This window comes from Sorex araneus, chromosome 4 (genome assembly GCF_027595985.1).
Source record: "Sorex araneus isolate mSorAra2 chromosome 4, mSorAra2.pri, whole genome shotgun sequence".
NCBI classification, from domain to species: domain Eukaryota; kingdom Metazoa; phylum Chordata; class Mammalia; order Eulipotyphla; family Soricidae; genus Sorex; species Sorex araneus.
This window is the reverse complement of record NC_073305.1, coordinates 206,061,693-206,072,291: the sequence shown is the minus strand read 5'-3', so window position 1 is coordinate 206,072,291 and position 10,599 is coordinate 206,061,693. Positions and strand designations below refer to the sequence as shown.

Sequence of the window (10,599 nt, the reverse complement as noted above, 5' to 3'; positions counted from 1 at the left end):
GTCCCCAGAGCAGCCGCCACCCCCGCAGCCCCCAGCTGGTCCTTATGAGGGAGCCGTGGGGGCCGGCTCCCCCTCCCCGGGGTCGGGGATTGGCTGGCCCAGACTCCAGCAGGAGGGGTCAGGACAAATATTTCTGCTGACAGAGGGGAACAGTGGGACAGCAGCCTGAGATGTCACTCATGAGGGGAGCTAAGGTGGCCCCGGCACAGCCCTGGGCGGGGGGGGGGGGGTGGCGGGGGGGACCGGGAGAACCTCCACTTTCGGCCTTCTGCTGACTTCTTCCCCGTGCCTCGACTTCCCCGCTCAGTCCCATGCCCCGGCCACACTGCCTAGTCTGGCCTTCTCTTCCCATCTTGACTGACCCTCCCTCACTTACTTGCCGAGACGGCCTCGGGACGACCCCAGTCTTCAGGGGAACAAGGAGGGGGGAAGCATCCTTTGGGGGGCAGAGGAAGTGGCTCTAGAGGGCCCCCCGGGAAGCAGGAGGGAGAGGGCCAAGGGGACAGGGCCGAGCTGGTAACCCTAGCCTGGGAGGGGCTGCCGCTGCCCACAACAAGGGCTTTAGTGTCCAGGCACTGGCCACCAGCGCCAGCACTGCCCGTCCGCCCCCCCGCCCCCCACTCGACTCACCCTCTGGGCCCGGCGCCTTCAGCGCCCATCCCAGCAGGGAGCCCACCCCAAGCCCCCGGGATGGGATGACCAGGCAGTTAGGTCACCCGCGGCCGCAGAACGTGCTGGCGGTACCGAGGGAAGACGAAGGGTCTCTGGGTAGCGAAGGGGCCGCCCGGGGGTCCTTCATCCCACTCTGCGCACTCTGCCCCGAGGGGCTTCATGGCAGAGCAGCTGCTTCATGGCGTGGAGGCCGTGGCGTTAAGGGGGGGTGTGGGGCGTTGGATCAGGCCAGCCCCAGACCCCAGGACTGGGAGGGGTGGGGGGGACGGTCTGGGGGCAGTGAGGGCAGTGGGGCTGTGGGGTCATCTGAGGAGCATCGGTGGGGAGCAGGGGGCTGGGGGCTGCCCCACACGCCCGCAGCGAGAAAGCCCTACACGTGGCTGGCCTCGCTGTGAGCTTCCTCAGGGGCAGCTGCTCCTGGCCCCCCAGTGACGGGGTCCTTTGCTTCCAGTGCTGAGGGCAGCTAAGAGTGGGGGTGGGTGGCGTAGGGGGGAGGGCAGGCAGGGGAGGCTGGAGAGGGAGGGGCAGGGCTCGAAGACTCGTGACCGGGAACTGCCTCCATCTCTCCAGTCCCCTCCAGGGCCAGCAGGCCCGGGTCCTCTGGTCTGCTGCTCAGCTCCTGAGAGACGGGGGGCGGGCAGGGGACCCCTCGCTGGGGCGCCTGCACCTGGGGGGGGGGCAGCCGTGGGGGTGATCCGAGGACAACGTTCGCGGCCTCCCTTGTAGCACATGGGGAGGAGGTGCTTGAGCAATGGGCGTGTCCCTCGGCGGACCCCATCGGGCCTGCCAGGCGTCGCCTCGGCCCTCCACCTTCCCAGAGGGGAACCGAGGCCAGGTGTGGAAGGAGCCCTGCGTGTCCAGGCCCAGCCCCAGGGTGTGGGGATGGAGGGCCCGGCACCCCCGGCCAATCCCAGACCTTCGGTCCTGACCGGCAGCTCCCCCAGGACCCGGGGAGGCTGCGGGGCAGAGACTCCAGCAAGGACGAACGGCGAATGGTCCCTACAGGAGCCCTGAGCGGCTCTCAGCGGGCGACAGGGGTGAACCCTCCTCCCCATCTCCAAAAGAGGCCAGGCTGTGGCCGGCGGGGCGGGCTAGCCTTCGCAGCACCAGTTGCCCCTGGATTAGGAGTCCCAGGTCCTGCTTACTCAGGGCCCCGGGGCGCTCGCTGTCCTCTCAGGGAGCACTCAGCACCCAGAGCGCCAAACCATCCCCCTTTTCAAGGCCGAGTCTATCCCTGGTGTCCCGAGGCCAAGGTCTGAGGGAGCCCCAGGGATTAGCCCGAACGGGGAAGGCAGCGGCTGCCCGTCCCCACCCCAGCCCCCAGCCGGGGTGGCCGGAGAGCCCAGCTGTCCGCTGTCTGTCTCCTGCTGGGGACAGGACAGGACGCAGGCCCAGAATAGCAAGGTCACCAGTGGCGGCGGGGCCTCCCGCGGGCAGCTGTACGGGCTCCAGGGCTCCCGGGGAAAGTGAGGCAGAACTGGAGGCCAGGGGAGGCAGCAGAGGGCCTGGCCGGACCTGTGGGGGTTCTTCTACCAGGCCCCGCTGCCCTGGCGCCCGGCGCCCCTGGCGTGGGGAGGCCCAGAGCGCCCCTCGATGGAGGCCACTCCAGCAGCCGAGTTCAGAGCAGGCCCCAGGCTGGGGGCTGGGGACGCGGGGAGGGGGAGGGTGCCAATGCAAATGACCACATGCCTGTCATGCGGCGGGGCTGCTGGGAACGTGAACCCAAGCCGGGGTCCTCCTGACCCAGAGAAGCGCAGTATCTGAATTTTCTTTATTTTTTTTTGGTTTTGGGCTCACACCTGGTATTGCTCGGGGGATACTCCTGGCTCTGCACTGAGGAATCGCTTCTGGCAGGCTAAGGAGACCCTATGGGATGCCGGGGATCGAACCTGGCTCAGCTGTCTGCTCGGCAAACGCCCTCCCCACGGTACTAGGTCTCTGGCCCCAAAAGGCATCTGGATCTTGCTACTTCCCAGGTCCAGCCTTGAGGTCCCGCCCAGGTGCCACTTCCCACTTTCCTGGGAGGACAGAGACCCAGAGCGGTCTCAGCCTCAGGGCAAGGAGAGTGGTGACAAGGCACCCTGCCCGGCCTGGTTCTGCGAGGGGCAGTGAGCTGTCCCGGCCAGCCCAGGACCTCCCGCCACCTTCTCTGGGGCAGGAAGCTGCCAGGAAGAATCCTGGGTATCCGCAGTCTTGCGTTCACGTCCGTGACAGGAACTTGGCTGCTGATCCCTCCCTACCCACCCCCCGCAGCTCTGGGAAACCAAGACCCTAGGGCCGGAGAGCAGCAGAGGGGGGCTTGGGGCCCCCCACCCCGCCTCGGCGCTGGGCCCCCAGCCCCAAGGGGGGGCGCTCTGCCGACCTGCTTGGTCCAGCGTCCACTGCAAACACGGCCACAGCCACCAGATGGAACGGAGATAAACCCTTTTTATTTATTTATGCTTCTCCATTTTGTTTAAAACAACAACAACAACCACCTTGATAGGACTGGCAGCCCCCCACCCCGCACCCTTGCAGGGCTGGGAGTGGTTAATAAGGAAATGCCCCCACGGGGCTGACCAGAGAGCCTCGGAGGTAAACGGGCCGGTCCCTGCCGGGGGCTGGGGCGCCTGTAGTGTACGGACTGGGGAGTTGGCGGTTTTCGAACCTTTTCTTGTACCAATAGACAGGCCCATGGCCTTCAAGGGTCAGGAAGCGGGGCTTGGGGGAGGGGGACACGCCTGCCGTTCCTCTGCATCCAGCCTCACACATTGCGGGCTGGGGGGTGGGGAGGCCGAGTGGAGAAAGGGCAGGGTGGGGTGTCTCACACGAAGGAGTACTGGTTATTCACGGCTCTGGGATGGCCCCCTTCTTCTCCGTCGCCCCCTAGTGGTAGCTGCTGGAGCTGCACCGCCAGGATCCCGCCTGGGTCCCCGCCAGGTCCAGCGCCCCCCTGGGCCTCCAGGCTCGGTGCTACGGCCTCTTCCAATTCAGCCACGGGGACCAGCTCAGCCACGGGGACCAGCTCTTCCTGGACCCCTCCACTGCCCGCTTTCTCTTTCTCTTGCCTCTCTTTGGCTGCGGCGGCGGCGGCTGCCGCCACTTCTGGCGCCCGCGACGCCTCTTCTGCCCCAGGTTGTGGGGGATCTGTCCGTGAAGGGGGTCCTGGGGGCCGGGGCGGGTCACGGGAGGTGCTCGATTCTGGACAGGAACGGAAGAAGACAGGCCCGTGGTGGAGGGAGGCGCGGGCTCGCCGCGGCCTCCCCTGCTCGCAGCCCCGGAGCCGGGGCCTGAGCGCCCCCCGTGGAAGATGGCGCATGGGCGGCGGTGAGGAGGACCACACTTACACACAGTCACTCGCTCCGGAGGGCATGAGGGTGGAGGAGGCATCGGGGTAGCATCTGTCTCCCTCGCACACCCCAGCATGGCTCCCGGCCTGCTCCCGGCCTGGCGGGGGGGTAACGTGGGGACAGATGGGACGACGGGGCGGGGACAAGGGAGAGAACAGACAGGGACATCAGACGTGGAGAGGAGGCGGGAGCGGACTGAGCACCCCGGGGGGGCAGGCCCGCGGCCGGGCGGAGACGAGGATGCTTCAGACAGACGATGGAACAGAGGGGCTGATGGGATGGGGATGTGCCCGCCCAGCCCCACCTCCTCCCCGGCCTTCCTGCCGCCTCTCCGCGCCCCCTCAGACCGCCCTCCCAGCCCCCCGCCCCGCCTCTCCTCACCGCCCCCCTGCCCCGTCTCTCTGGCACACACACCTCCTCGCTGCCGGGGTGCAGGGGCACCTCCTCCCCTGCGGGCCTGCTCTGCTCACCCTGCTGCCGCTGGGAGGACACAACATAGCTGACCAGGACCACGTCGCTGGGGCCGCCGGACTCCAGGGGGATGGGGTGCACCCGGAAGTGCTCGAGCATGTCAAAAATGGACTGGAACCACAGGTGCTGCACCCGGCACTGGCCCTCCTCGTTCAGCGACAAGCGCAGGTGCTGGGCGGGGGAGGAGTGGGTCAGGGGCGAGCCCTGGGGCCCCCCCTCGAGCTGCGACCGGGGGACGGAGCCTCCCCCACGCCTCACCTTGGCCTTGCCCTGGAAGTTGAAGGTGAGCACGTACTCGCCCCGCCTCGTCTCACTCTGCCGCACCAGGAAGACCCCGTGGGCGCCCGCGCCTCCGGCCAGCACCAGCTGGGCCGCCTTGAGCCGAGAGAGCATCCCGTGGAACCACGGGTACCCCGAGAGGGGCTGCTCCCCCTCGCCTCCCTCCGACTCGCCCTGGAACGGGAATGACCCTTCAGGAAGGAGAGGGAGGGAAGCCGGGGTTAGGGAAGCCGAGTCCGGCCGGCCGCGGCGCCCGCACCCCCCGCCCCGCCCCCAGCCCCCCGTACCTGTGGCTGTCTCCGGGGTGTCCAGGGGCGGGTAGGGGGCTGAGAGGGGATGCACTGTGCCAGCGGGGGGTCCCTCCTCAATGGGGATGCGGGGGGGCAGCTCTGGGGGCAGCATTTCCATTGAGTCAAAATGGGAGGCAGCAATGGAGGCAGAACTGGGGGAGATGGATGTGGAGGGGCGGTCTGAGAGGCCCCCGTACGCCCCTGGAGGAAAGCAAGCGGGAGAGGCAGAGTTGAGAGGGAAGAAGCCGCCCCGGGCGGCCCCGGCTGCCTCCGTGGTGGGAGCTCAGACGCACACGCGGGCCTGGACGCACCTTTCCCCTGCCTGGGCCGAGCGGACAGCGACTGCCGCAGGGGTGGGGAAGGAGAGGAAGCCCCGCGCCACCCTCACAGCAAGGGGGGGCCAGGACCACGCGGCCACTCGCGAACCAGAGACCTGCCTCCTCCTCATCCCTGCACTCCAACCCACTCTACTCCCAGCACCCTGCACACCCGGTGCCCTCGCCCTCTCTCCCCTGCACCCCAGGCCCGGCCTGCTCTTGGCTCTACCTTTGGCTGCTAGGCGCCATCCCCGCCTCTCCTCCCCTCTCAGGCCAGAGCTGTCTGGGGCTCACACGGAGTGGCATGTGGGGGTCACTGTTGGCAGCAGCACGTGAAGCTCCAGCCCGCTGAGCCATCTCCTCGGCCCACACTGCGTCTGTCTGTCTGTGCTGGAAACCCTATTCTAGCCGGCTCGGGGCCTCTCGGGGCCAGTGGTGTCCGAGGCCAGCCCTGGGCCAGCTGACCGAGGGGAGGGCGGGAGCGGAGGCCCGTTTGGCATTTCCCGGCCCTGCCTTAACCAGCTGGGAAGCCGGGGCCTTGCAAGGCTCCCTCTAGCCCGGAGACCCCACCGCCCCTGTGCTGCGGAATGCAGCCTGCGTGCGCCCCGGGGCAGGCGGGGGCAAAGCAAGCCCAAGGTGGGGAGGGAGCCGAGGAGACCCAAAGGTGCCACTGACACCGACGACTTCAGAACCAGAGCAAAGCAGAACCCGCCAGGTGCTCTGGAGGCTGGGGGGTGACGGCCCTCCTCTCTCTCGCGAGAAGGGTGGCCAGCACCAGACTCCCAGGAAGATGGACAAGGATGCGGCCAGCTGGGCACAGAGGCCGGATGGAGGCAGCTTAAGAGTGGCAACAGCCAATAGGATAAAAAACATCTAGTGCTGGGTGTCTTAAAAGTGGTAGGGCAAGGGAAGGACAGAGTGACAGCGCAGTGGGCTGGGCCCTTGCCTTGCAGGCGGCTAACTAGGGTCTGATCCCCGCTACCCCCTTGGGTTCCCTGAGCCCTGGGAGTGGCCCAGAGCCCCTCCAAGAGAAAGAGCGGCGAGGGAGGCAGTGGCGGGGCATATTCAGGGGTGAAGGGGCCGGGGGGGGGGGCAGCCGTGCAGGAGCAGACTGCAGGGGGGTTGCGGAGGGGGCCCGAGGGCTGCCGGCAGGCCCCCTTACCCTGCGACAGGCGGTCACTGCTCTCACTGGGGCCCAGCAGCAGGTCCTGGCCGGGCAGACTCTCGGAGTGGTTCATGCATGGCAGCTCCAGGCTGTCTGGGTTGTCCCTCGGCAGGAACGAGGGCCCTGGGGCCAGCGGGAGCGTCATAGGGCGGGGACTAGGAGCAGGGCAGGGTCTGCAGAGACAGGGGACTCAGTGCCAGGGGGAAGCCGCACGGCGCCGCCTCTGTCCCTGCCGCCACCCCTGGGGCCGCGTGGGCGCTCACCCCGGGCTCAGGCACTCCTGGATGTCGGCCACCCAGGCCTTCGCGTGCAGCGCGCCCGCCGTCTCCAGGATGTACTCCGAGGGGCCTTCTACCTGCGGGCACGAGAGGAGGCCCGAGGGCCACTTCCAAGTCCCGAGGCCTGTCTCAGCCCCTGGAGAACGGCAGCCCCCCTCCCTCCCGAGGGCGGGGCCGCGCCTACCTTCACCACGAAGGTGTTCTCGTGGTCCGGCATCTCCAGGGCGGTGGTGGCGCGCACATCTGTGATGGCCGAGCAGGGGATGCTGAGGCGGGGCCGCGACGCCTGGGAGTGGGGCGGAGTCCGGGGTGGGCAGGGACATGAGATGCCCACCCGGGCTGGGCAGAGACCGCCCCGCGCTCCCCCGCTGCACTGAGGGGCGTTGAAGCCCGCGCTCCAACACCGTTCCCGCAGCTGCCCTGGAGCCAGGGCTTGGCCTGGAAACTGGTGCCGGGGGCGCGGAGGGTGCTCAAAGCCTAGGGCCCCGGGTGGCTCCTCTGCAGGGCACGATCCCCAAGCACTGCGGAGAGGAACCTCCGAGCACTGAGCTAAGAGCTGCCCTGAGCACCACTCGGTGTGGCCCAAACAGAAGAGAAACTGGGCCGGGAAGGTGAATCACGGGGGTCGGGCACACGCTTCACATGCAAGAATCCCAGGTTCACCCCCCCAACCCCCCCGCCAAACCAAAACCAGGCCAGGGAGGCGGCACGCGGGGGCCGGCGAGCCTCCTGTGGCCTCCCAGGTCCCCGCCAGCCTCACCTTCGGTGGAACAAAGAACTCCAGCCGACTTCCTCCGCCGCCTCCTTCGCTCCGGAGCAGCAAGCGACACTTCTGCCACTGCGGCTGCCCGCCGCCCCCGGAGGTGGGCCCGGCTGCCCCACCACCCCGACCCACGCCGGCTGGGTCGGGGGCCGCCTCTTCAGCCCCCATGAAGCTCAGCAGCTCTTCCCGCTGCACCACCCCCGTGGCATCCTTCAAGGCCCCCCCACCCCGACTGAGTCTGAGCCTCTCGAAACGGTGAGTCCATCGGTCCCCCGGGGCCACGCCGTCGCTGACCAGTCCCCGGCCAATGGTCCCCGTTCCCCCGGAAGAGTTGGAGTTGCTGTTGCCCCCTAAGACTGGGGGGCCTGATGAGGTCTCCAGGGGCCCAGCTGGGGAGGGAGGGTCGCCGGCCCCCCGCCACTGCAGGATGCCACGGACGGAGCCACGGACGGAGCGGCCCACCGAGCGCAGGGAGAAGCGCTTCTTTAGCTTCGGCTTCGAGGTCGCAGAAGAGGAAGAGACCAGGGAAGGGAGGGGGCCGGCCAGGTCCTCGGAGGATCGAGACGGGCCCAGCACAGCCAGGGGCACGGCCGCCCGGCAGCCCTCCAGGGTCAGCTCGGGCGGCGGGCTCTCGGCCCCGGGGCTCAGGGCGAGAGGCGAGAGCGAGCCGGAGGCCCGGGCCACTTCGGCCTCAAAGTGCTGCAGGAAGAGCTCAGCGAAACGGCGGGAGAAGGCGGCCTCGGCCCCCGGCCCCGCGTACTGCGGGTGCGAGGCCAGGTAGAGGCGGAAACGGCGGGCAAAGTCCAGGGCTGCAGCCCGGGCATGAGACTCGCAGAATTCCCGCCAACTCGGGGGCGGCGGAGGTGGCAGTGGGGGAGGGGAGGGGGAGGCCCCGTCCTCCGGGGAAGGGGCACCATTCATGGTGGGCCCCAGGAGGAGGCGCGGGGGAGCCTGTGGGGAGGGGCAGCAAAGAGGGAAGCAGTCAGGAGACACGGGGAGAGCGGCAGCAGCTGCAGAGGGAAGAGAGGCACATACACCCCATCACTGCCGAGCTGGGGCCGGGGGCCAGGACCCCCGAGCCCCCCACCCCACGCCCCCGCCCGAGGCCCAGCCTGCCCCGGTCCCCCTGTGCAGCCCTCACTCTAAGGAGTCTTCTGGGGCGGGGAGAGGGGCCTGCCGGGCACACGCCATCTGCGAAGTCCCCACCATCCCTGCCGCCTCCAGCCCCGGGCAGCGCTGCAGGCCTGCACAGCCGGGCAGAGAAGGGCCACGCGGGGTTCCCGTGGCCCCCCGAGAGCGGCCTCGGGCCAGGCAGAAAAGACAGGTGCAAAGGCCCCTTTCGCTATCCTCCCTTCGGGAGTGCCAGGACTGGCCTTACCTTTCCCCCGAGGAGCTAGGACCTCAGCCACCAACGGGTGAGCCCGCGGCTCGCCAAGTTTCACCTCGCCAAGCCCGATCGCCCACAGCACCGTCCGTGGCCCCGGGGTTTCGCTCGGCCCCGGCTCAGAGGGCGCCAGAGACTCATGCACCCTACGTTCCCACGCCGGGTGGTGGGGGGGCCGGGAACCGCGCTTGGCTTTGAAGCTGATCCCGCGCCTGCAGGCGGGAGCCCAGAGCAGCAGGACCAGGGACCGTCTTCACAGTCGTCAAACACCACTAATGGGGAGCTGGGCGGCCAGCCTCGCCCCTGCCCTCCAGTCTAGCCGGGGACAGTGCCCTAGAGGCGACGGTCAGCCCTCCTGGTTCTGGCCGCGCACCCTCAACAGTGCTCGCCTGCTTTATCAGCGGTGTGATCTGGGACGGCTTCTGCTTTCGCCCCGAGCTTGTTTTCAAATCTGTCCAACAGGGCTAATGATCCCTGACCTCTCCAACCGCCGAGAGGATGCACTGGGCCATGTCAACAGTTGACACATGTGGGCAACACGCGGATGACGGCCACGGCCGCCGCCACGGGCTCATTTTCCAGCCGACGGAGCGGAGCCGGGGAGCGCCCTCCCCAGCCTTCCCGCGGGATGCCTGGCCCCGGCCCGCCGGGCCACAGCGGGTGTCCCGGCACCCCGGCCCTCCGTGGCCCTATCCCCACCCTCAGCGAGGCGCCAAACCCAGGGGCCACGCCAAAGCGACAGAAAAACGCTGGGAAACGCAGGAGTCATGGAGCGTCGGGGAACCGAGCCAGGAGGTGTAGCCAGCGCGGAGCCGCAGCTCCGGGCCGAGGCACCTCGCTCACCCCGGCCCACCCGGCCCCCGCGGGGCCTGCCTATCCTTCGGTTCCTGGGCTGGTGACTCAGTTTCTCTTTTGCCCAGCAGGACCTGGACACCTCCCCCCCGGATGCCCCTGCCTCTCGGCTCAGTTCTGCAAGTTCCCGGAGGGCAGGTGGCCGTGCAGGCTCGGCCCCCCGCCCCGGGCCCGGTGGGCGACCCTCTCCCACCCGACCCTACTCCTCCGACCCCCTCTCCCCGCCCATCCCCTGGGGCCAGCAGCCTCCGCGGGACCAGTCCGGTGGCGGCACCCTCCGGGCCCAGCGCCCCTCCTGCCTCCGGACCCCCACGCCCGCTCCCACCCGGGGCTCCTTGCAGGCGCCGGGACCGGGTCGCCCAGAGGGAAGAGGGACTTGGAGAGGGGGGTTCCGGTTCCGGTCCCACCTGCATCTCGGTCCCCGCGGTTAGCTCCGGCGGCGGCGGCGGCAGCTCCCGCTCCCTGCCCGCCCCCCCCTCGCAGCCAGGTCCAGGTCGCTTCTGCGCAGGCGCCGGGACCCCTCTTCCGGTCACCGGAGGAAGCGACCATAGAGAAGAGCGGCGAGAGCGAAGGGCACCTTCAGCCACTTCCGCCACCCTCCCGCTCTGCGCAGACCCCGGGAGGCCAGGAGGCCGAGTGCCGAGGGCGTGGTGACTTCCCCAGGGGCCGCTACACGGACTAGATCCCTTCAGAGCGCGTCCCCCCCCCACCACGCGACCGCGGAGGAAAGTGAGGACAAAGGAGCGGAATCACCCTTAGAGAAGCCACCCTAGGGGATCGAGTCCCAGCACCGCTGACA

The 10,599-nt window shown here is 69.1% G+C and overlaps 1 protein-coding gene across 5 annotated transcripts; it reads right to left on the bottom strand.

Annotated features, from left to right (window-relative positions):
- Positions 1-3,081: 3,081 nt before the first annotated feature.
- Positions 3,082-10,332, bottom strand: SH2B1 (SH2B adaptor protein 1). 5 transcript variants are annotated; one of them, XM_004615836.2, is made up of 10 exons: positions 10,208-10,332; positions 7,562-8,574; positions 6,986-7,087; positions 6,787-6,878; positions 6,521-6,696; positions 5,039-5,242; positions 4,731-4,942; positions 4,472-4,643; positions 3,999-4,098; positions 3,696-3,852 (listed from the first exon to the last, which is right to left on the bottom strand). In XM_004615836.2, the coding sequence occupies exons 2-10, from the start codon at positions 8,483-8,485 to the stop codon at positions 3,834-3,836; spliced, it is 2,001 nt and encodes a 666-aa protein (XP_004615893.2). In that variant the 5' UTR covers positions 8,486-8,574; positions 10,208-10,332; the 3' UTR covers positions 3,696-3,833. The 5 variants fall into 5 exon arrangements, with proteins under 5 accessions (XP_012789809.2, XP_054992252.1, XP_054992250.1 ...); XM_055136276.1 differs by having other exon boundaries at positions 3,714-3,852; positions 4,416-4,643; XM_012934355.2 differs by lacking the exon at positions 3,999-4,098 and having other exon boundaries at positions 3,082-3,852.
- Positions 10,333-10,599: the final 267 nt, after the last annotated feature.